This window comes from Grus americana, chromosome 5 (assembly GCF_028858705.1).
Source record: "Grus americana isolate bGruAme1 chromosome 5, bGruAme1.mat, whole genome shotgun sequence".
NCBI classification, from domain to species: Eukaryota; Metazoa; Chordata; class Aves; order Gruiformes; family Gruidae; genus Grus; species Grus americana.
Genome location: NC_072856.1, coordinates 28949628 through 28974144, shown reverse-complemented (window position 1 = coordinate 28974144; position 24517 = coordinate 28949628). Strand labels below are relative to the sequence as shown.

The 24517-nt window shown below is 40.7% G+C and overlaps 3 protein-coding genes across 10 annotated transcripts in view; 1 reads left to right on the top strand and 2 right to left on the bottom strand.

Annotated features, from left to right (window-relative positions):
* Nucleotides 1-1601, bottom strand: part of RTF1 (RTF1 homolog, Paf1/RNA polymerase II complex component) — a 32664-nt gene extending 31063 nt beyond the window's left edge. The window contains 2 exon segments of the mRNA XM_054828963.1: nucleotides 1405-1521; nucleotides 1524-1601. Coding sequence (XP_054684938.1) covers nucleotides 1405-1521; nucleotides 1524-1601 — 195 coding nt within the window.
* On the top strand, nucleotides 1522-12529 carry NDUFAF1 (NADH:ubiquinone oxidoreductase complex assembly factor 1). 7 transcript variants are annotated; one of them, XR_008577514.1, is made up of 6 exons: nucleotides 1997-2268; nucleotides 3991-4616; nucleotides 6521-6706; nucleotides 7914-7988; nucleotides 9970-10385; nucleotides 12394-12529. XR_008577514.1 is itself a non-coding variant. In XM_054828974.1 (5 exons), the coding sequence occupies exons 2-5, from the start codon at nucleotides 4107-4109 to the stop codon at nucleotides 10108-10110; spliced, it is 912 nt and encodes a 303-aa protein (XP_054684949.1). In that variant the 5' UTR covers nucleotides 1522-1990; nucleotides 3991-4106; the 3' UTR covers nucleotides 10111-10447. The 7 variants fall into 7 exon arrangements, 6 of the variants coding, with proteins under 6 accessions (XP_054684949.1, XP_054684948.1, XP_054684947.1 ...); XM_054828974.1 differs by lacking the exons at nucleotides 1997-2268; nucleotides 12394-12529 and adding an exon at nucleotides 1522-1990 and having other exon boundaries at nucleotides 9970-10447; XM_054828973.1 differs by lacking the exons at nucleotides 1997-2268; nucleotides 12394-12529 and adding an exon at nucleotides 1627-1881 and having other exon boundaries at nucleotides 9970-10447.
* On the bottom strand, nucleotides 11390-24327 carry NUSAP1 (nucleolar and spindle associated protein 1). Of its 2 annotated transcripts, none has more exons than XM_054828965.1 (12): nucleotides 24183-24327; nucleotides 22621-22686; nucleotides 21356-21547; nucleotides 20159-20333; nucleotides 18300-18389; nucleotides 17828-17940; nucleotides 17056-17121; nucleotides 16720-16907; nucleotides 14483-14658; nucleotides 13614-13724; nucleotides 12949-13060; nucleotides 11390-12470 (listed from the first exon to the last, which is right to left on the bottom strand). In XM_054828965.1, the coding sequence occupies exons 1-12, from the start codon at nucleotides 24273-24275 to the stop codon at nucleotides 12383-12385; spliced, it is 1470 nt and encodes a 489-aa protein (XP_054684940.1). In that variant the 5' UTR covers nucleotides 24276-24327; the 3' UTR covers nucleotides 11390-12382. The 2 variants fall into 2 exon arrangements, with proteins under 2 accessions (XP_054684940.1, XP_054684939.1); XM_054828964.1 differs by having other exon boundaries at nucleotides 14471-14658; nucleotides 24183-24322.
* Nucleotides 24328-24517: the final 190 nt, after the last annotated feature.

The following is a 24517-nucleotide window of genomic DNA, read 5'->3' as shown; positions in this document are numbered from 1 at the left end:
TGTACCGACAGAGGGGCCCCACTCAGTATGCTCTCATCCTTAAATCACACCACAAAAACATTGCTTCCCTGCTACCTAATTTTCATCCTTGCACATACATATCCCTGCTGTTATAGTTGCTACAAACAGCTCAGCGGAGGAGGAAGCACCTACTACTCAGGTACAGCTGCAGACTGATGCATCCAGTGAATGATGGAACAGATGTAGAACCACGTGGTTATTCCCACCACCAACACTCTGATTACTTGATCTATGCTACAGCTAGTCCAACTCCTATTTTCAAGCTCTGAAGAAACTACCAAACTAACATACTAGTGGTGAGATGTTGGCAGCTCTAAAGACTCTCAAGGCACGCAAGATCAACAACATCAGGGCATGCTCCGTTTCAGTATATTTGTCTAACAGAGCCTCTGATTTGATTTTTCTGAAGCTCCAAGCTGCAAAACTATTTTTGAGTGTTTGGGAAGGCTTTTTATTGCAACATAGCAACAGCTTCTATATTAAAAACCCTGAAGGTCCAGCACATAAATTACATCAGACATGTAGGCTTCAGCATATTTAACCAGCCAAACTTCTTCCTGGAACAAGCACTGCTGTACAAGCTGTAACACACTTTACCTATAATGTCTTTATTTACCATTTGAATAACATCGTCAACACCCACTACATCAAAAGATGAGTCTTTGAAAGCAGCCCCCTCCAAAGAGGAGTCGTCCCCTCCTTTGCAGCTCTGACACAGTTAAATTGACACCAGACATCGCACTAGCAACCCCAGGAGATGCCCTGATGATAAATAAATACTTCCCCTCGTTAAACCTACAGGCTCCTAACTCCATGCAGTTTCCCATCAACAGAGCTCCCCCAGCTCAGTCGCTAAGATTGGGAAGGGAGCATTAAACGTGCATTAACAGGTCCCCCGGGAGCCCGCCTGCCCCGTGGGGCTCACCGGGCCGGCGGGAGGCAGGAACCTGACACGCTGCTCTCTAACAGCTCTCCCAGCGTGCGAAGGCTGCACAGAAAAGTTGCCCAGCCCTTTGGGCCTCTTCCCCACTACCCGAGGGGTGACGACCGCCGGCAGTCGGGCCTCGCTCCCCCCTCCTCAGGGCCAAACCGCCCCCGAGCATCGCCCCTCCGAGCGCCGCCCTCCTGCCAGCACCGGGCCCGCTGCAAAGAGCCCCCGAAACCCACCAACGCGGGCCGCCTGCCAGGGGCAGGCCAGGGACCCGCCGGAGGGGCGCGGGCTCTCTCCACGGAGGCCACGGGGGCCCCCACTGGGCTGAGGAGAGCGACGGCGGCGCGCAACCCCTGGGCGGGAGTGAGGGAACGAGGGAGGGATGGCGGCGCCGAGCCCTGCGCGGGCCAGAGATCTCAGGCCCCGCGTCCGGGCCGGGCCTCCCCGCGCACCTGATCTAGGTTCTCCTCGCTACCGCTATCCTCAGTATCGGAGTCGATAAGGACGCGGCCTTTCCGCTTCTTCACCATGGCGGAGCCGGCTTTCCCCCCCTCCCCGCCCCGGCGCCGACGGCGGCGGCGCGGCGCTCACAGCGGCCCGGCCTGCCCCGCGCCGCCCGCCCGACCGGGACACAAAGGGCACCGCGCATGCGCACCGCGCTGGGGCGGGAAGGAGGGCGGGGCTGCCGGGCTGTTGCCGTCTCCCCCTCGCCCCTCTCCCCGCACGGGCGGCGGCTTCTCGTTGAGGACGGTTTAACGATTCCAGTCAGCGTTTATTCGAGCTATGCCGCCGACATGTTCCTCACAAACAGGCATCTCCCCCTTCAACCTCTCTTTAAGCGCAAAAATATTTGCTAACGAACAGCTCGACACCGTGCAGCGGCCTCTCTGTGACTGCAGCGTGAGGGGAAGATTTCGCCTCCGCCGCCGGTGAGGGCGGGAGCTTGGTGGCCGCTGCCGCCGGACGGAACCTGAGCGGCGCGGTGCGCGTTTCCCCGCCGGGCCCGGAAGCGATGGGACCCGCCGGTAACGGCGGGAGGTGAGGCTGTCCCTCAGCGCCGGGGAGTGACGGTCACAGAGCAGGGAGGGGGTTGTCGAGGCGGCCGCTTTTGCGGAAAGGCCGCTGCCGTCTGTCGCCGCGTCCCGGCCTCGCCTGTGCCCTCCGGGCTTGAAGAAAGCGGGCGGAGTCCGGGCCCGGTGCCCAAGGCTGCGGCGCGCTGCGGGAGTGCGGTGAGGTGCAGGCGAGACTGGCGCTGGAGGCCGAGGTTTTGTAACTGCTGGGCGGTGAATCGGCGCTGGCGTTAGATCCGCGTACTGGTAAAACGTTGCGTATGGACAAAAATCGGGCAAAAGTATAATTTATTAAAATTTCCCATTTTTTCCTTCTTGGTACTCGGAGGAAACAGGGACGAGTGAGTGCTGAGCGGGGTTCAGCTTGACTGCGGGCTGCAGCTTCACTATTGTGTTTTGCTTTGGGGCAGGTTTGCCGGCGGGGCCCAGAAATGGCCCTGGTCACTGTGCAGGCTCTCGTTGCTTTCATGGGATGTGCTTCACCTCCATCCCGAGGGGCACGGACACCCTGCACATGGGGTTTCTTTTTTAGAAATTTGCCTCCTATCTTGCCGACTGTGTGACAAGAAAAAACCTGACTTCATTCAATGTGATTTTAGTCCCCAATGCATCGCTTAATTGGAATGTGAGAATAATAGCAGTGAATTTTACCATGAGTAAGGGAAGGTATGTAGTATATAGAAAAGAGAGAGGGGCTTGCCACAAGTCTTTTTGCAATGTTGGCTAATACGTGACATGTTACTGCCTGCGTAGATGTATTGTGTTTGGGTGACGGACCACAGTAAGATTGTTAGTCTAAAGATGGGGACTAGTTTCCCAGGAAGGTAAAGCAGGCTTCTGCATGTCAGCTCATATTGCAGAAGGAAGAGGGAAGGAAGGCATTTAAGACGTGGAAAACATGAAAAAGGAAAGGACTATCCCACTGATGCTCCATGGGAATTTGTAACTGAGAAATATGTGGGGCTTCCAAGCTCAGATTTTGTGGGTGAAAGGGACTGGGGGTTGACTAGTTTTACATTTACAAGGGATTGAATAAGCTAAATGGTCCAGTATGGCACTTCTGTAATTTGTTTTGACTGACTCCATTCTTAAAAGCTCAGAGAAGATGAACTGATTTGACATCATTTTAAGATTTATTCTGTGGCAAAAAACCCAAAACCAGGCAACTAGTCTGTCTAACCTCATGAGTCGGAAATAATAACTTCTGTACTGAGCATTGAACATTAAGGTTCTTCCTTTCTCCCTTACGAATTCGAGAATAGCGTTGTGGCATAGATCTTCCTACCAGCAGTGATGCAGAAAGAAAGAGAAGATTTTCAGGGTTTTTTTTCCCCAAAACTTTATAAAAAACCCCTATTGAATTGCAGTCTTTCACATTAAATTCTTTGATCTCCACAAACCTCTCTGTAATCCTAACACAGATGTGTTTGGGGGGCAAGGGGCTGGATGACTTATGGAAGAAGCACGTAGTATGGCTGCTGGAGAACTTCATATCTGAAAAGTCTTGTCATCTGTGACTGTCAGATGAGATTATCATTCCGGTCCATATGGCAGCAGGGTCTACCTGTTGTGAATTTGTAAATTTCTTGTGTGTATAACTTGAGTTATATAGATGCCATCTTTTAGAAATGTTCTTCTTGAGGCTGTTTTTGCTGGTATTACTATGATACCTAAACTTACCTACAGTGAAAGGGATGAACAGGAATTGCTTTTTTCTATTTTCAGTTTTATCTGAAGTATTTTGCTTACTCTTTTTTATTTGCTTGGGTATTTCACATCACAGGGGAACGCGCACATAGAGTGGAAATCATTAAGTAAACTAGAAGTCTGAGGAAGTGTAATACTTGATGCTATTTTTTATTCATTTTTCCAAGGCTTGCATTTCTAGTGTAATATCTTTTTAAAAAATTAAACAGTTTTACAAGCATCCTGTATGTAATTTTTTTTTTCTTTTCTCTTTCATTAAAGGTGGAGATAAACTACGGTAACTAAAGAAAGATACCTCTGGATACTAGTTTTTTTGTTAAATTAATTTCAAACCTATTGGTTGCCTTGCTGGAAGTGAATTCTTCAACTTCACCAACATGGCTCTGACTACTATGTTGCTGACCAGTGCTTACTTACGTGGTAGATGTTGCATGCACAAACTTTTGCACCCCTCACTTGGACCTCTCCTCAGCAATTCCACGTCAAAGCTGTATAGCAGCTACAGGAGGCCAGGGTCACAGCCTGAGAAAAAACCATCTTGGCAAAATATTGATTTCAGTTTTAAGAAGGGCTTCGATGTCTTAAAGACTCAGCTAAGCATGCTGAAGAAGGAGACTAAAGATTACTTAGTAGGACCTGGAGGCCATCCATTGGATCAGTATCTGTTGGAACAGACAAGGGTGTTGTGGGAGTTTCGGAGCCAAGAAGATTTAAATAAATGGGTTATTTCCTCTGATGTAGAGATTGGAGGGAAAAGTGAAGTTTACCTCAAATTGGGTAGGAATAACCAGGCTGCTCTGCTGTATGGGACCCTCAACACAGAAGTACCTCGTGATGGGGAGACAAAGTACAGTGGATATTGTAGTATGAGGGCTAAACTGCCAATGGTAAGTACAGCTTCGTGTTTGCATAGCTTCTGCTATTTAATCAGAGAACATCTTTGTTTAATCCCAGTGACAAGTGGACTGTTGTTTACTGCAGTCGAAACTGATAATTTCCAGGAGTGTTAGATATTCCTTCCCAGATGAAATTGCTGCTGTATCTTTTGACCTGGAAGGAACTTAAACTTTTTTTTGGATTTTGTTTTCTAAGAAAAGGAATAATACATGTTTGATCATTTACTTCTGTGCAATAGGGCATCCACTCATTAAGGCAGCCCTATTTGCAGCCTCCTTGCAAATAAAGGTTTTGTTATGAATCTTTATATCCAAAATTTATGTGACTAAAATAGATGTCTCTCTAAACTTGAGGTTATTTGAATGTGTCATAAGGACAAATTCTCTGGGCTTTAACTTGTCCTATTCATCAAAATTGGTTTAGGTGAATGATCTCATCTTTTTTTCTCACAGGAACAGAAAGAAATGCTTTGAAATGTACTTTTTAAAGGTCTGACTTCTACTGTATGTCAGAAAAGGCAAGAAACAAATCTATGATAGCTCAGAATGGAGCAAAACGGAACCAGAAATTGATGTGCTTATTGCTGATACTGCTTGGTTTTTTCCTTATTTTTAAGTACCTTTAAAAGCAAAGGAACATTTTGACTCGGTGTATAAAATGCTTAACTTTTTAGTCTGTGACTTGGCACAAGTACACAAGTAAAAACATTTTTGGGCCAGAAACTCAGACAGGAGAGTATATGGGCGACCAAAATCAATGGGCAAATGAGAGGCAGATGAACACTGATTAAAATGGTGACACTGGATCAGGGGAATGGAACAATAGGTTGAATTTCACCTGAGTTAAATTCACAGGACTGCTACTGACTTGTGGAAATGCAACTCAAACTTTCACCTCCTGTTTCTGAAGTAGTGGAGTATATTAGTCCATCTTTGCAATGCAGTTTGAAATCAGAGGGTGAAAACATAAATACAAAGGCTTTTCTTTCTTTAAATAAAAAGGCTCAAAACTGGCAAAACCATAAAATCAAGCAGCCGCAGCCCTTGTATTAATGCATTGATGATCTACTCATCCTATTAACTATGAGTTGGTAGAAGGACAGTTCATAGGTAATTGTAGTAGTGCTGTAAGGTAAAGGGGAAACTTCTGGCTTTTTGGTGATAACTTTGACTTGGTTGAAGCAATTCTGGCCAAGAATAGCCCTGACCCCAGTGCCACCCCCCACCCTCCCCTCTCCATTGCTCCAAATGACCTCAGTGTAACTCTCTGAAGACTCTTGGATCTGCCTATGTGCAAATCACAACACTGGGACTTTAAAGATCTTTGGGAAAAAAATGCAGTTGAGACTTAGACACGCTTGCAATCCACATCATTAGGCACAATTAATGACAAAATGTTTTGGGAAACATAAAATTGTTCCAGTGCTTATGTCAGTCTTCAGTAAGGGAAGTTGTCACAAGGGATAAGTTATCCTAATTCTTCAGTTTCTTGTAATCATCTCTGAATAATCTAGTACTGACCACAGAATGTTAAACTTAATGAACTACATAACTACTGATCAATCACTGTAGGGTTTGTGTACTTGCCTGGTAGGGAATTTGGTCCTAGAAAGGAGGTCTGATTTCTGATAGTTACAAGATTGTGGTTTATAATTAAAGCATGAGTCCTCAGAGTGGTGTTATAGCGATTTGTCAGCTCTAATACAGTGCTGAAGAAAATTCTGTGAGATTACCAACTAGTATGATGAAAGAATAACCCAGTTTTCACTGTATCGCAGTAGATATTATTTGATGTAATAATGAGGGCAGTGATCAAAGCAATAGTGGTCTGTTCTTCATAATGGAAGTTTCCCTTTATTAAGGAGGAATAATTCTGGTTTTTTAATAATTTGTAGGGATCTTTTGCTAGGAAGAAGTATTATGACTGGTCAAACTTCAACAGTCTGTATTTACGTGTCCGTGGCGATGGCAGACCTTGGATGGTAAACATTTATACAGACCCTTACTTCTCTCATCAAAAGGATGACCTCTACAACTACTTCATGTTCACCCGAGGAGGCCCATACTGGGAGGAAATAAAGGTGAACTAACTCGTCTTTCAAACTAATGAGAGTGTCTTGGGGTCCTGGCCATGGCTCTGTGGGAGGGGAATTCTTTCAACAGCCACAGTTTGTTGCTATTGCTGCCCATTCAGCAATGTTTCTGTTATGTATCCTTACACCACAGGCACCTGCCTTTGGCTTGGGAGTTCCCAAAATTGTATATCACTGGATTGTGGGAGGGCACGCTGTGTCAATTGTATTAAAGATTTGACCCACCATACGTTCACCTAAACGTCTGCTGTTAGCTATTACTGGAGTAATAGTATAGATACAGCGATTGAAGCTTAGCAGGTGTTGCCAGGAATATTCTCTGTGATAACCATTTTATCTGTAATACAAATGGACATAGGCTGCTGTAAGATTTGCACCCTGACATGATTTGCGTCACCTGCTGACTCGCTGGAGTCAGTCAGGCTCAGAGATGTGGTTTGTCATTTATAGCCTTTGAATCTGTGACATGAAATAAGAGTTGTAAGAAGTGGGAGTTTCAGCTCTTTTCTGATGAAACTTGGGGAACTTTTGTAATTTGTTGATGACAACATTAAGGAGGTTTGCACATCCCCTGAATTAGCATTCAGTGCTCATAATACCATTGTCCAGTCATATGAGAACAGCCCACTGTTTCACAGGTGAGGAGTCAAGAGGATGAAAATCAGTGTGTCATTGCTGGCTTGCATGTTCTCCTCTCACTCACAGCAGCCAACCCTCCTCTTTCTTGCTCCCACTGCAAAGTCATTTTTACGTTATTCTGAACTGCTTTACTGGAGTACTGATGCCTCAGCGTGAAGTTTGCACTATGAAGTACACAGCTTGGGTACAGACAAGCTGTTGATACACATGCATATTAGACTTTTCATTAATTTCTCTTTTATGCTGACATGTTATTGGAAGGAGGTGTTCTAGGTGTAAATAACCATCTTCTGTGCTGCAGCCTCTCATTGTGTCCTAACAGGGTAACAATCCTGCATGATGGCTACAAACAGCCACTGCAGAGCAGCGTGGGGCTGGAGCTGGCTGCGAGTGGCCAATGAAAGGGTTAATGTGGCCCGTTTCTCTGTGCCAGTTCTACCTGCCCAGCTAGCAGAGTATTATTTCATTTACTAAGGCAAGCTTTTTATTTCTTACATTTTTATGCTATGTACTGGTGACGCTAAAGTCTGGTTTGGTTTTGTTTTGTTTTTGTCAGATTCCGTTCTCCAAATTCTTTCTCTCCAGTCGGGGAAGAGTCCAGGATAACCAGCATCCTATCTGGTTAGACAAGGCAAGTTTTCTATAGGCTTTATCTGCCTGAAATATCCTTTAAGATTATATTGTCATGATATAGATAATTTACAAATCCTTTAACATTTGTGAATTTGAAGGGCCTCTTCTTGTTATAAAGTACTTATTCTTGTGTGCTTGCCTTTGCATTTAAGTTATCCTGCTTTGTGACAGCAGTGTCAAGTTACTTCAAAGTAGCTCCAAAAATATTTTTAAGAGATCTAGAAAACCAAGAAACAACTCCCAACTTACTTGGCTTTTAAAAAAAAAAATTTTTTTTTGAGGAATGATCAAAGTGACTAAAATCTAAAGTGCCGGTTGGCAAAGTACTGCCCAAAATAATAAAAGTATCATAAACTTCCTTCCTGACAGAAGACTGTAAGGGATATCATATCGTGAGATTTTACTTGAGTATATACTGTATCAGTGACCTTGACGGTGAGCAGTAAACCAACGTATTTATAGGCTCTTTTCTGGGTTTTTTTCAGGCTTTCTATTCTAAGTATGTGGAGTATTTTTTACTTTGTTTCTACAAATAGGTCAACTAATTCATTGATTCATGGGAGGAGACATGTTAGAAAAAATTGTTTCTGTATCTTTTTTTCTTTTAAATTTCAGTGAGCCTCTTGTTTGTAATTGAGGGCAGTTTAATTCCCAGTGGCTACCAAAAAGAAAACAAACAATGTTAGAAATATATATGAGGAGAAAATAAAAGGCCCATTAATTGAATCAGTGTCAGTCATCTGGAATGTTGCATTCAGTTCCTAATTGCCTTAATAAAAAATAAAAAAAATTAGGAAAATTGGGCAATTCAATGATTGGCAGCATGAAAAAAATCCATTTTAAAACAGAAGTTGTGGGCTAGAAAGCAAGTATGAATGATATGAAGAAGGTGCATCAACTACAAAAAAGATGTGCTTCATGGAAGAAAGTTTTTATAGAAGGCCTATGTTTAAATACAGACACTGAAGAATTTCTTAGGATTTGGAATATACAGCCATTCAAAATGGTAAATGAAAACATAAAGTTGTACATGGAGTGTTTAAAAATACTTACCAGGAGTTACAGGGACAAAATGATATTTGATCTAAGCATCCTCCACTTAATTTTCATTCCTTGTTATCTTACACTTAGTATTTCACAGTAAAAAACATGTACTTGCATACAATATGAATTGTAATTTTACAAATGTGTTTTAAGGAAGGCAATTAAACAAATCTTGATAAAATGGTGAGTGACCCCTCTGGCTTGAGAACTGCTCGCCCCAGAGTCTCTGAAAGATGACTGGTAACATGGAACAGCTGAGAGGGCTTTCAGGCAGACCACAGCCTCATAGGAAACATGGCTGAGCCACCCAGGTTTTTGTGGAATTTATTAGTTAGGATAAAACTTATTTTTTAAAAAAAAAGGAATTGTGGAGAACATTAGGGGAAAGGAATGTTGTTATATTTAAGAACACTATTCTAATTGGGAAACAGTGGCTAAGACCCTTGCCTTAATATAAAACTCAGTAACAAAGTTTCATGCATTTTTAAAATGCCTGATTTGGTATACTTTCACCAGGTGTATAACTTGATCTAGAAAGAAAGTTCCCTTCCATCCTTACATTGTGTTTCCTGCTCACAAAAGAATTCCAACAGACTTTATGAAAATGTGCTTGCATGCCCAATCGTGATAAAACTGGCACGATGCAAGCCTTGAAGGATAAAAATTGCAGTGTTGCTTCAGGCTCAGGCCATTTCTAATAAAGGGTTCAACACAGTGGTAGAAAGGCAAATGTGAAGTAATGTCCCACTGGGGTTTGCTGAAAATGTGGTAGTGAAGCATTTGAGCCTTAAGAAATAACACTGCACTTTGAGCAAATACCACTGTTTACAGTGGATGGCCATGAATTGTTTGTAATATATATGGAAGTGGTAGATACAGTTGTGTTTGATTGTAACATTATAAATACTATTCTAATGTAGGTATCTTTTAATTAGATTTGTACCCTTGGATTCACGATCGGAGATAAAGTAGATGGTCCATTCCAGCTGGAGATTGATTTTATTGGCCTGCTAAACGATAGAGCTCACACAGAAGAATTTGCTTATGAAATGTATGAAAAGAATCCTCGAGTCTAAGTTGGGCTGGTGTCCTTTGTGACATTCTTTAGATGCTTACTTCATTTTTATAAAACACTTCTTAACATGTGGCTTATAACAACCTCAAGATTCTATGTAAACATTGAAGAGATAAGTGCATGAAGTGTTGACTGTAGTAATCTGACTAGAGTGACACCATTGGCATCTTTCAAGCTGCCAGATACAGAATCCAGGAGAGACTGTTCATACATGGACTGGAATGTAGCCTGAGGAGAGCTGTGATGCATTCTTACAAAGTAGTAACTGGTGACTAGGTAAGTTTTGGTTTCTGTCCTGACCTTTACAGAAATAAAAGTATTTCACAAGCTTGTTGTAATTCTTTGTATAACAATTTCATTTTCTACGCTCAATTTTAAAACACTCACAGCCACTAGTTTTAAACTGGAAAAAGTATGATGAGAATCAATACCCTGAGGAGCAGTGCTTGCGTGTGACTCAGCTGCTGAAATTTACAGAGAGCAGCAGCAGAAGTGGAAAAGGCAGAAGTATTTCAACCTTTAGCTTTGGCTCCTCTGAATAACTAAAAAAAGAAAAAACTGCCGCTGCCAAGACTGAAACAGTAGCTATGCTGTGGGCTTGGCTTTTCCTACAGCTCTTTCCCTATAGAGAGAGAGAGAGTTGTTGAACAGAAGTAATGCTCCAAGGGTAGGGCGGGGGAAAGCCCTATCACTGTCTGCATCCTGAGGAGGCACGGCTTAGCTTGATCAGCACCAGTACAGGGCAGATCAGATCGCACTTTTCTGATGTGTGCAATCAGCTTAACTGGCTGCATTGTCAGGAGTCACAGTCTCAGCTGCTGGCACAGAAGCTCAATACCTCCCTTTTCCTGAGAAGTCTGGTTTTCAGTAATTTGAGAAACACTTTAAAGAACAAGTGGTGAAGGGTTTCCTTCTAACTGGCACAAACTTTGTCTCCTCTGTACTGACCTTCTTGAAGTGTACTTTACAAATATTAAATGTACCTATAGTTTATGTGGAAGAGGCCACAAGAAAGCAAGCTGAAACAGTGTCTTCTACTGTCATTTTCCTCTTGCACAGAATTAAATAGCTTAAGAGCAAGAGGGGTGATGGTTATAGTTTCTAAAGATATCAGAACAAACATACTTTGATGAAGCGGAAGGCCGGCTAATCATCGGTAAGGAAAACTCATTACAAAGCAATACACTGAGTAGTAAATGCAAGCATGAACAAAACTAGTGCTACACTAAGGAGGTAGATTTACATAGTACGCTAGGTGATATAACCAGTGATAAACAAGATGTATACAAAATATTTATTTTCCCCCTATTATGTTTATAAAAAAAATTGCTTGTTCTTGACATTTCAGCATATATTTGGTAGGACAGTAAATTCACTGAAATAATTATTTACTTACAATTCCAGCTAAGACTACAACTGCTAAATTACCTTTCCAGTTCCATTCATAATAAATCCAGACAGCTTTTCTATGGGTTGGTTTTTTTTTAAAGTAAAAAGAACATCAGCTTTTAAGTCTAAGGTATTGAATGTGCCTCAACACTACTATAACCTCTTTTAAGCATCATAGATATGAAAAGCAGAAGAATTTTATTAATAGCTGCTATTTACCATAGAAAGGAACAAAACCACCTTAACTGTTCAAAGCATCCAGTTGGGAATTTGTAAAGCTACTTTTCAGTTATGACTTTTCTTTAAAATACGGTACTTTACAGTTATGGTATGCTGTAAGCTTGTAGTTTTCCAGAGAGCTTGCACATTTTTTTTTTTTCTTCTCTTGGAAGTTCCCTCCTACTTCATAGGCATGCAATTAGAAATGCTGAATAATTGCTGTAACAGTTGTTACAGGATGTAAGGATTGATTTGGAGAACAGGGCGTGCAGACATCTCCAACTCTGTAATTTACCAGTGGAACATTTTGAGGCTTGCTATCCAAAGCGTGTCTTCTAGTGGGTAACAAATGCCTTCTGGTGAAGAAGTCTGTCCTGAGGTGCACAGAGGCTTCTTGAGCACCTTTTTTCCACTTATATTTTCTTCTTTAACATCTTTTAGTTAAGTGAAAACATTATTAAGCAACTAGAGATAGTTCTAAGCTCCTAAAAGTTTAGAACTCTCATGTGGGAGAAATTGATCACTAAAAGATTACACTCGGCTGCATTATAAGGCCTCATTCAATGCTCTCTGGATTCCACTAGCTAATAGCAACCTGAACTATACACAGACAGCACAAATATTTACATGACAGGAACAGTATTTACAGCAATTTCTTATTCCTCCTAATCCACAGAGAGTCCTCTACGGTTTCCAATAGCCTGGGCTTTTTTCTTTTTCCTCTCTTGCTCATGTTTCTCACGCCTTTCTTCCCTGAAGGGGAAAAAGAAGAGACGGACCATACCACGTTATATCAAAGGTAGAGACACAAGCAACCAAAGGAATCTGAAGCTGCCCAAGGCTTAACGTCTGCTTAACCACTGTGCTGCGTTTGCCATGGGCAGAGAGGACAGTTCCTTTTGGACTGAATCCAATCTTTCAAGCAAATACTTCTGCTTAGACGCACAGGTCTAACATTCAAGGTAACAGCATGTCAATATTCACAGCTTCTTCCAAGGTGAAAGTAAATCTTCAAATGCTAGAACTGATAGCTTTCATCGAATAAAAGTCTATCAGATTCAGAGCCATCCTCTTTGTTGGCCTTCCTGATACCAGACCGACTATTGGAGGCAAACATTCCTTTTATAGAAAAGTATTCTTTCCTGAACTGCATATTTAAATCCTAAAAAGACAAACAAGTCATCCTATTATTTAAATAAGACTATTCATGAAAAGCTAGTGGCATACTAACCTTGTCTGGAGATGCGGCTGTTTGTAGTCTTTCTTACGTGAAGAGATGTTGCTACCAACAGACTTATTTGGGACAGTATTTTCTTTAAATTCTCCCCAAGGTTTTAGTCGTCCTACAGTTCAGGGACAAAAAGAGAGACTATTGAATTACTAGGTTAGTAATTATGTGCTTAACTTCCTATTGTGCATTTATACTAGCTAGCCTGTTTTTTGCTGGTTGACTTTAAGAGGAAACGCCTCTTCAGATGTATTACCAGTTTCACCAGCCCATTCCCTACGAGTTGTTTTTCTGTAAGTAACAGGTGACTGTACTTATAAGTAACACCACACAAAGTTCAGCTTCTCACGCAACAGTGCGTTTTTAAAAATGTGAAATAAAAATAAGCCTTATAGCTTGTATTTCCTGTACGTACATCTATTCAGTGGAATACAAGGATGTTTATGGGCCTTTGGTCATAAAGACTTACTTTTTGTTAGGGAAGCTTTTAAAGCCTATGTTATGTTACGGAGAAATTTAATATCAGTCCACAGACTGTGTGGGAATCCAGGGAGAAAAGGAAAGGGACAGGAAAAGAGACCGAAAACTTTGTTGTCGTGGTTTGTATCAATGCCTTGCTTTGCAAGCAGTTCAGTATAAGGGGTACGCCAAACAAAGGATCGCAGTACCTTTATGTGGCTGATACCGAAGCGGCCTTGAGAGACTTGCTTTGAGATCAAACGTCTTCTTTGCGCTTGTGGGTTCTGCAGAATGAGCTGCAAACTTGAAGGGGGTGATAACTACAAAAGATACCATACTTCATTACAGCAGCAAGAACATCGCTGTACCTACCAGGTTGGAAAGTGGCTGTGAAGGCCACCTTACACCAAGCAAGACCAAAGAGCCATTAAACATTCTGCCTGCTACCTCAAGAGACAGAATTGCACAAATACAGCTCACTTGTCATACAGCAAGACAGGCAACTCCAGGTTCTTGACCTGTGCTAATGTACCTGCGATGCTAGGGTATCTATCGATGGTTAGAGAGCAAAGCTGCGCTGGTGCGGAGATCTTTAGTAATCAGAAGACTTCTGCTTTTTCTTACAGAGTTTTAGTTCCAGAGTTAATCAGGGTTGCCGAGGCTGATAATAACAGGTTGTCCTAAAAGACAGCTAGAAGCCCAGTGCATGCCAGTCCCACAAGGGGAATGAAACCTCTGAGAGGGCATCAGGAACTCCTCTCACTGCAGACAGGATCTCCCTGTACCTGTTACAGGAATCTTTTACTACATAGTCCCTAAAGGTCTAGAAGATTTTCTATCCCCTTTTCTGTAGGTAGCTAGGTACATATGTTTAAGTCTTAGGACCTAACCATTTTAGTCAAAATATTTGAAGCCAAAGGAAACAGGGAAACTGATGCAGTTTCTGAAGAATCAGTCATAAATTAGAGAATTAAATTAAAACCCGGGTCTACATGACATTAGGTTATAAAAAAAAAAAATAATTCAATAAGACAAGTGTCTTGATCTGAAAGAGCCAAATATTTACCATCCGCTTTACCCTTTGATGTGGTCAGATCATTATTTCTTGCATTTCCCTTGCTGTTTTTCTGACTCATTAGTTTGCAGCTCTTTTGACTATCAGGTGTGCAGATCTCCTCCAAGTATGGAGACATTCTAGATGGAGTCTTGGTAAGAGAGCGTTTATGCTCATTATCTTTTGTGGCTTCCGAGAACCTGAAAATTATTGGAAATATGAAGACAAAGTCATCTTCAAGGAATGTAAGCAACATGACATAATACAGAAAGTTCTGCATTCTACTTTTCTTACAGGTAGAAAGTTTTACTGTGTATAAGATTGCTCACAGCTTATGCAGAAACTCTGCTGGCAGTTTTCACATTACGAGCCATCATCAATAGCAGTAAGTAATATTAGGAATTACAAAGAACTGACTTTCTTGTTATTTTGGAGAGCAAATATATTTGGATGCAATAAGCTAGTAGATTTCTTCACCAACAGCTACGATTTACTCTAGATTTGGATTGTGTAGTAAAACATCAAATATTTTTAATTTTAAAATTCAAATTAGGAAAAACTGAAAGAAAATTAACTAACAGAACTCTAGAACTCAAAGATCTACAAGAGGAAGCAGCTGGAAATTTTAGTCAAAACACACAAGTTACCTGAATACCAAGACACACACATGTACCAAATGTATGTGAGTATATACACACAATGTATATGTGTGTGTATACAGATATATATATAAACACATGAAAGAAAATTAAAAATCTTGCACAAAGTAATACCCTTATCAAAAAGGTACTGAGAATAAGCTGAAGGCCTGCAAGATATGGAAAGACAAGCAGTAAATGTTGAAGAAAGCTATGTTTTGATGGCTAGCAAGTTTATGGATGAAGTGCAGCCTCCAAGATCCACCTCAGCACATCTTTGGACAAATGGAATAAAAGCAAATTCTAGAAATGTTGTTTTATGTATTGCTATGAATCAAGTAGGGCTGCATTGAAGACAATAAAGATCATCCAACAGGACACTAGAGGCAGAATGAATATTGTTTTCATTTGTTATCATCTATGGAAATCAAAGATAGCAGATTCAAAGTAGAAACAAAGCCAGTAGGATTATGAACTTAATTTTACAAGGAACTCGTACTCTTGGCCTTTGAACAGCAAAAGAACTGCATTCAGAAGTCCCATAATTATTTATTAGGAGATGTCAATATTAGAAGTCACACTATCTGACTTAATAATAACAATCCCCCTCCCCACTTTATTCAGGGGTGAAAAAATCCCAGCAGCTATAACCTTGGTGTACAAAAGTTGAGAAGTGAAGGTTATCAGAAAAATGGGAAGTAACACAATGGAGACCCAAGATTAACTGAGTATTGTTAGCAGGGGGAGAAGGATACAGGTAAATTATAGAATGTCTAAATCTGAACTTCATGCACCATGGGAAGTTTAGTAAAAAGTTGGGATTGGTACAATAGCTAGACACCAACAAAGAAATAGTAGAGACAAGGACTTTCACTGAAAAGAAAACTAGGAGAAAGGGCATTTATGAATGGAGTACCATACGGACTGTCCTTTTGATTCCTTCTTTTAAAAGGTTTTTTGTTCAAGACTTTAGAAAAATTAGTAATAAGCTAATAAAATTCACCAATAACAAAAGTTCATGAAATATTAACCTAATAATTAGATTACTGTGTAGGAATACTGAAGGGTGCATGATGTTTTAAAAGGAAATGAGATGAGATTTAATAGCATTCAGTATGAGCTCATTCATTTAGCAATTCCTCATGACTTGCTAGTGTCAACTTGGTTCCCATCTCCTAGAAACAATCTGCTTATGGTGGTCAATCACAAGATGAGCCCCTGCTGCCCCCAAACCATGAGTCCATCGCAAGACTCACCTGGAATACTGGATACAGTTCTGGTTAAGTAATCTCAAGGGTAAATTAATTCAGATATGACAGACACTATTAAGTTGCCTGACAAAATGGAAAACTTAACACAGTAAGAGAGGAAAAATGATTTGGCAAATGAACGAAAGCTGAGAGAGATGCAAGATTCCTCTACCATCAGACATCAAAATGAAGAATCAAGAAGGTAACAGCACAGTAAGGCTTAAGCCAGCCATAAAGCTAGGCTGAAAGCCAGTAATCAGAATTAGTCTCATGTCTGGACTAGAAGTAATGCAGTCAAATCATAGTCAACGTTGATTATTTCATGTGTATCATAGCAAATAGTTCACTGGTAGTTTTGGTTTGTTCTTTTTACCTGACATTCATTTTGGTGGTTGAAAGGACAGAAGGATTAAACGAAGATTTCCTAGATAAAATACTCCGATTGGCAGCATTCAGAGAACTGCGTGGTGAGCGCCGGAGATTACTAGGAGTGCAGGTGGCAGAGAATCTGCCTCTTTCTGGATTTGGGCTGAATAAAAATGTTTTGCCACTGGTTTGTTTCTAGGGAAAAGCAAATGATGAGTTAGCACACACTGGTAAAAAATTATCAGAAAAGCAGCCAAGAGGAAGGGAAAAATACACAGTGAATCAGAAACATACAATCTCTTCAGCAGCTTTATTATTATTAAACTGATCTGAAAATACATACCTTAGAGTTGTTATGTGGAGTGCCTTTTTCTGATGCTCTTAAGTGATTGGATTTTTTGGCCAGCACCTGCCAAAAGTAATTTGTCTTAAGTATACTTTGATACACTCTATGCCATAGAAGAGAGAAGGGTAGTGTTCAAGAGTTTCAGGTATTACTGCTTTGATATGTCCATTGACATATTAATTCCTATATTCCTTGATACACTATTGTCACTTTTCTAAGGTCCGCTGCACTCTGAAAGAGGCCCCATTAGCAGCTTTTACCCATGCAAGCGTGAAATAAAATATATGCAATATATGTTGTTCTCAGTTCTTGTAAGGGAGAATCATATGCAGTCATTTGACGATGGTTCTTTAAGGCACGAAAGAGGAACTTAATATTTAATCCCTGCTCTTTGAAAAATAACCCATCCCCTTGGTTAAGTTCTGCAGCAGTTCAAACGGTTCTAAGCAAAACCTCCAGGAGGTCCTTCACAAAAGTAATTGTGACATAATTGTTTTTACTCAAAACTGACAAGTTATTTGTTGGTTCCTCTAACTATAACCATACGCTGTTAATATATGAAGTTTTATATAACTATACAAGTTATATACAAATAACTCTATATAATTAGTTATATAGGACTGCAGTTAAATTTCACAGATCATGACATTCCACTACACACACACGACCAGCTACTTACTGCTCTAAAGAGACTACAGGACATTTACACAGAGGCTTGGAAAATAAATGAATACAGGAGCAACAGTTATCATCCTGTGTTATCACTTACCTTGACTTCATTGAGAGAACTGCTGCAGTTTTCAATCATTTTTTTCTTCCTCTCAATGTAGTCAGCAATAGATTCCATTTTCTTGAAGTGAGCCTCATGCAACTTCTTAAAGTCTAAGAAGTTTCAAAAATGAGAAGTCACGTATCTGATAAGCTCCTAAGGAAGTTTACTACTTACTTAGAGAACCTTGCAACACCTGTCATTACGGCCTCAAAGAAAATCTAACATATCCCTCTAATTAAAGACTCTGTACACACAGGTAACCTAACAGTATGAAATAGAATCTACTTCACCAGCTACACAGGCAGTGACCGTGGTGCATGCTCTGGAGAATTATAGAATCATAGAAAGCTTTGGGTTAGAAGGGACCTTTAAAGCAGAAATAGAAATTTAAGTTGTAAAAAACTGTAAGTCAAGTCTCCCTTCACACACAGACAACAGATCTATTTCTAAAGATAGTAGGTTTTCTTACTTGGTGTAGTAGCTTTCATTCCTGTTTTCCCAGACCTAGATGCACGGCCTACATATAAAGGGATCTTCCCTCCTGCATGATGAGCATCACCTGGTACAGCAAGATTAGACAAAATTGTTAGAACTCCTGGAAAATATTTTAATGTCATCACAAACTTTTAACAGTATTTGTTCCAAAACACTCCTTAATCTCCTCAAAGTGGGTTTAAGTTTTGAGCAATAAAAACATCAGCTGGAATAGGTCCTAAGTCTCTCAAAAGCCATTTAAATGATATGTCAGTAACAGTATGTCTTGACAAACTACAAGTCCAACATGAATCTTACAGTCATACTAGTTTATTATCTTTCGATAGTAAAGTATTTTACAGGGTAAGTTCACAAGAACTATGCTTGTGGTAAGCAAAAACAGCTTTCGATTCACAGGTCTTGGTCTGTTTAATAAGCTAGTAGCTTTTAAATGTTGTTAACAACGAAGAAATACCTTTTGGCCAGCTTTTCTGCCACTGCCTTATATATGTATACAGAGTCCAAGTTCTTTATATCATCTCCACTCTCAGGTATAATATTAAGCTCCTGTTCACATTTTAGTGATTGATTTTATTTTATTAATAAATAAAAAAAAATCATGTAAAGACTTGAATTCAATATTTGCATATCAAAAGCAAACATTTGCTTTTCTATTCATTCACATTCCCTTTCAAGTAAACTTGGATGACCTCAATATATCGAAAGAGATCCTCACTGGAAGCAAATAATGAGGGGTTATTGAAAATAATTGTTGAAAAAAATCAACTTTTCAACACTAAATGCAGACATGGTATTTTTCTGTCACACAGCTCTTGCTGTCTGAAATTGCTGAAAAGAAAAACAAAACAAAACAAAACCAGAGAACGGTACAGATACTTATAATTACAGTTATAGGAAGAGATGAGTACTGTGCCAACTGTCAGGATGAATACTGCCTCAGCCAAAGCATCCTCTATATATTCTATTGCTTTAAAAAGAACCTTCATTGAAAATCCTCATTTTCTAAATTGGTTTCAGAATTATAGATGGCCTCCAATAAGAATGTCCTTGTAAATTCTACAGAACAGCAAGAATATCCATAATACAGCTCAAGAACTACATACACTTAGTCTAACAGGAGCAAATAATGGTATGTGTCTTGTTTGACAGACCCACAATATCAATAAACTATCAGATTGGGCAAACGTGTTTCTTCATGTCAGCTGCATGCACAAAGGAGTGGGGGAGAAATTAATTAATATTTTCAGTGGCATTGTGTTTGAAGGTCTAAAAAAGCCACCAGATAGAAAAATGATCCATTGTAATACATTTGGATATTGTTAGGCAGTTTAAACAAATTATAAAGGATTCTGTCTGTAGGTCCTTTTCTACTAATTTTACTCCTGGGAAGAAAATGACAAAACCTGTTCATCTGTAGGAAAAGAAAAACGAAGCATGAGGAAGGAAGCTCTCCCTTTCTTGCCGCTTTTTAAAGGAACTGAGGAACATCTCAGGGGTATTCCAAAAGGCACTGATCCTGATGGAGGTGCAAGACTCAAATACACTCAGACCTTCGAGAACTTCACTAACAACATCAGGTCCAGAGTTCTGAAGTCAAAGCCAGCAGAATTCCTACACTGCAGAATTTGTGGATTTGTGTTACAATATGTTAAACAAACAAGTACACAAACTCAAATGACATAGATTTTGATTTTTTTTTTTCCAGTATCCCCAGATAAGGCACTGATCACCAGACAGGCCACAAAAACGTTTGCAGATACAATAAAACAACCAAAAGGTGCGTTTTAAGTAGTACAAATTACTAAATTTACTTTTTTGGAATTTTCTACTTACATTTATCTCCACTACTTTTAGCAGAAATCTTCTCTGGTTGTTCTTTCTGACCAGTACCCATCCCTGGATTCTCAATGGCTGTCTTTTTAGTTATTTGTTCCTCATTTTGGAATACCTTCTGTCCCTTTTCATGCTCACCCCGAGGCACTTCATTTTCTTTCATTTCGGAATGCTCCTGTAGTTTAAACATACTTCATTTATACAGTTTGTTCCGACTGAATGCAAAGAACGGCTGTTGTTCTGAGAACAGTCAGTGGAGGAGGTTGCCCAGCCTCCATCCTTAGAGGTTTTCAATATCAGATTAGATAGAGCCTTAAGCATTGCAGTCTAACCTCATAGTTGACCCTACTTTGATGGGAGATTGAGCAAGAGATTGTCTCAAGTCCAACCTGAATTAACTGGTGAAATACTTATCCTGTTAGTATAAAATTGCCTTTGTTGACAAAAGTTAATTATTTACAAGTAAAAATAAATTCACTGGCTATGTTACTTTTTACTATTGGAGCTTTGGTTACCGTATCACTCTCTGACACTAACAGGCTAACGCTCATCTTTTATTTCCCTCCTCTAACTCTAAACCAGTAAAAGTCTTTCACACAGTTCTTAGTTCACTCACTACTTGCATGTAATTCTAGAGGAAAAAAAATTCTACTTCCATCTCACCTTGAAACTTCCCTTAGTCATACAACCCTTGAATAAAGAACCCACTAAGAGAAGTGGGAATTAAAAAAAACTGTGATGTTTAGGCAATCATCCAATTTCTGTTTTTTTTCCCTGCATAAAGTGAAAACAGCCTTATTTTAGATAAAGTCTGAAACTAGTCTAATATCCAGAATACTATGATGAAGTAGTGAAAGCAGTCTTCCGTTCAGATAAAGTGTTTGGAGTTGTATATTTCTTAGAGGAATTTAGTTTATTTCCTTGAAGTAATGACTAACAAATAATCTCTGTTCATTATGGAATAGCACATAGTCAAGGTAGACAAAAATCAATGCCACAAATTACAGAAGACCAGTACCAGAATGTTTACATAGGGAATTCTTATATACATATACTTATAAACATATATATACACACACAAAATGTATACCACCTGCTAAATGATGGTAGAAAAAAAATCAAGTGTGTTTAAATTATGGTTGAGGGAAGGGGCAGGGGGAGGACGGCCAGCATACAAAACCAAGCAATGCAAATCACCTCTTTCTCATCAGAAAGCCCTGTATTTTCTTCACCAGTATTAGTTTCCTCGTTGGAGTTCCTCTTTTTTCTGGTTATTTTCTTTTCTTTGCCACGCCTTTTTGTAATAAAACACACTGAATCAGGCATAATTTCCTCCTGATTGCTCGGTTCATCTGATCCGATGGAAGCAGATGCACTTTTTCCAGAGTCCTGTAGCAGAAAAATACTATAATGTGGAACATATTTGACACAAACATAAGTTAGATACTCCAAAGAGACAGTTTCAATTTTACTATTGGAAAAAATATTTCACACAGAGGAAAAACAGTAGCATAGTAGTCAAGAATTTGGCAATATCTGGATTTCCCTAAACATTAAAGCCCATTGTTTGAAGACTTTAAAAAGAAGCCCTACAGTTGTTTTATTATATAGCATTTTAATAAGACTATAAAAAACAAATACATTATATTTGAAGCCCAACTTGCATGATGCTGTGACCCTCCCAGATCTATACATTTCTGTGGAATACCCTTCCCCAAAAAATCAGAGCCTCTTCCACACTTGTTAAAATTAAATAAGCTGACAAGGATAACACCAGCTCCTCAAACCTTTCAAGAAGATTTTAAAGGAAGCACTTAAAAGGGAGATATATTTTAGAAAAAGCAGACACCAATTTACTTTCTATCAAAAATGTCAAAACCATCATCATACCAAACAAATTCATTCAGCTTACCAAAGAGAAAACTTTAAAAAAAAAAAAAGAATTAAGACAACAATACAAGAGATGAATAAAGGAAACATCACAATTGTATCACTTTCCTTATAGGGTCCGTGTAAGTAAATTGTAGTAGATGCAAAATGCTTTCTGATGAGTATCTAGTCCCTTTCATTGAGGCATGTAAAATGAATAAAATATTTTTATATTTGGTACTGACTAGTGTCTGGAGCTAAATAGACAAGAATTAAGATTTGTTCAATGGAAATTAAATGTTAAGTGTTCATAGAGTAATTTTGTACTGATGCTGAAAAATACATTGTTAGTTTGGGCAGCTGAAAGGATATCAGCTTTGGGTCATATAGGAGGCCACTTCAAAGCTAATATTAACACATCTGTTTCTATCAGTACATGAGTGTATTAAACTAAGTGCACTATTAAGAAAAAAGTATTTTTATTACAGTTCACATCATGGTAAAAAAACACCTTCAGCACATGCCATGCTCTACTAGTTACAAAGTTAGATGTATGTCTGTTAAAAAAGAATGGCTGATTTATCATCTATTACCATATTTTCATTTTCTTGTTTTGTTCCATGAAAGTGTTGCTTCAGTGCTTTCAACAATTTGTCTGCCTGGAGAGAAATCAAAACAACATATGAACCAAATACTGCATTAAGTCATCAAACAAAAGACTGCATAAACCCAACTAGTGTCCTATAAATTGATCCAACAAACAAGCAGAACGTTTCCTGAATCCAATGGAATAAGGTAATGCCTACGGCTTCATTCAAGTCAGTCAAACTAGAGAAAGTACTTAAGGCTGCAGATAAATACGTAGCATATTCTTCACAGAGGTACAAAGACAAATTTCCCTGACTAGGTTTCTTCAGGTCCATCTATTTTTCAGAAAGATTAATTGTTTAAGAATGAATGAGACATACTGTTTTTAGCAGCACTGCGTAGCTGAACATGAATTAAAATCGTATCAAATTTCTGCAATAACTTCTGTCTTGCCCATACTACACACAAAGCATTCTTCTTATCCCTTGCATATATTCAACAGCAATAGCAATAAAATAACAATAATAAAATTACATAATTGATATTTTAGGCTGTGAAAGACTCTTAAATACCTAATTGGAAAGATCAGCATAAAAATCAAACCTTAACTAGAAGTTTAAGAACAAAATAACCCAGAACTAAAGCTCCAAGCAGAAATCTTAGTCCTGTCAGGACAATGAGTTCCTTTGTCCACCCAAGTCGTGGATCTTCTCTCTTTTAAGGCTTTATGCCTTCTCACACCAGTAATGCAGCAGCCTGTCTGCTGCTGAGTGATTTACTGACAGCGCCTACCAGGAGAGATCAGGATGCTGTCATAAATCTGTAGCTCTAGGCAAAACAGATGGGTGCGTGCTTAAGTTTCTTGTTCTTAGCCACGACTGGTAAACAAACACACGCACTCTTGCCCCTATTTTACTACCTTACCCTATTTTACTATTCTTCCGACTCCTGGTCGTGAAAACCAAACGCACAACAACGCGGGTAACATTGCGGAGGGACATGGCGCGGTAACCCGTGATGGACGCAGCCGTGCGCGGCCGACACCGCGGTGCTGAGCGCTGCGGGGACGCGCCAGCAGAGCTGCGGAGGGGCCCCGTGGGGTGCAGCGTGGGGCAGCCCCATGCCCCCTCTTCTCGATGCCTCCGGAAAGACGGAGCCCCGCGTCATCAACTTTTTCATTGCCCGTTCACGAAAGTGCACGGACACCGCGCCTCGCGTTACGGACGGGAGCTAACGACCAGGGCGCGTCATCATTTCTGGATGAAGGGTCGCTTCAGCGCGAAGCCACCGCCACCCCGCAGACCCGGGCTGTGCCCCTGCCAACACCGCCTCCAGCCCCAGATGACCGAAGGCTCCGTCAGCGCGGCACCCAAAACGAGAACAACGCCTACGGGGACGGACGGGGCAGCTTTCCGGTACGACACCCGCTCGCCTCAACTCCTCGCCGGGCAGAGGGGAAGCCACAGCGCCGGGGCCGCTCTTGGGAGGACCGCTCTTCCCCCACCCGCCCCTCCCTCAAGTCTACGGCGCTGCTCCCTCCCAACCACGGCAACTACTCCCGCCTCACCCGCACGTTGGCCTTCAGGCCGGCGGCCTTTGCGATCCGCTGGAGCTCGACGTATTTCAGCGACTCCAGCTGCTGGACCGAAGCGAGCGCCATGGCAGCGCCAACCCACCGCCCCGCTGCCGCCAACCGCCGCTCTTCGAATCTCGCGCTCAACTGACACAGCTCGCCTGGTCCCCGCCCCCGCCGTTCGAACTCGCCCGCCGCGCCAAGCCATTGGCTGGACGAGGCAAAGGGGTAGGGCCTGGGGGGCACGGAAACAACCAATGGCGGCGCGACCACCGAGGCATGCTTTTTTTTCAAAAGTGATAGGCGCTCCCGGCGGCGGAAAGTCCTGC

What these genes read in the sequence shown, in the direction of transcription:
- NDUFAF1 (XM_054828974.1), top strand. Translation starts at nt 4,107, where the DNA reads ATGGCTCTGACTACTATGTTGCTGACCAGTGCTTACTTACGTGGTAGA. An exon ending in TGAGGGCTAAACTGCCAATG is followed by an intron (nt 4,617 to 6,520) that starts GTAAGTACAGCT and finishes AATAATTTGTAG; the next exon opens with GGATCTTTTGCTAGGAAGAA. An exon ending in CATACTGGGAGGAAATAAAG is followed by an intron (nt 6,707 to 7,913) that starts GTGAACTAACTC and finishes TGTTTTTGTCAG; the next exon opens with ATTCCGTTCTCCAAATTCTT.
- NUSAP1 (XM_054828964.1), bottom strand. Translation starts at nt 24,275, where the DNA reads ATGGCGCTCGCTTCGGTCCAGCAGCTGGAGTCGCTGAAATACGTCGAG. An exon ending in ATCAAAGGGTAAAGCGGATG is followed by an intron (nt 13,725 to 14,470) that starts GTAAATATTTGG and finishes TATCTTTTGTAG; the next exon opens with TTATCACCCCCTTCAAGTTT. An exon ending in TCGGTATCAGCCACATAAAG is followed by an intron (nt 13,061 to 13,613) that starts GTACTGCGATCC and finishes CCTGAACTGTAG; the next exon opens with GACGACTAAAACCTTGGGGA.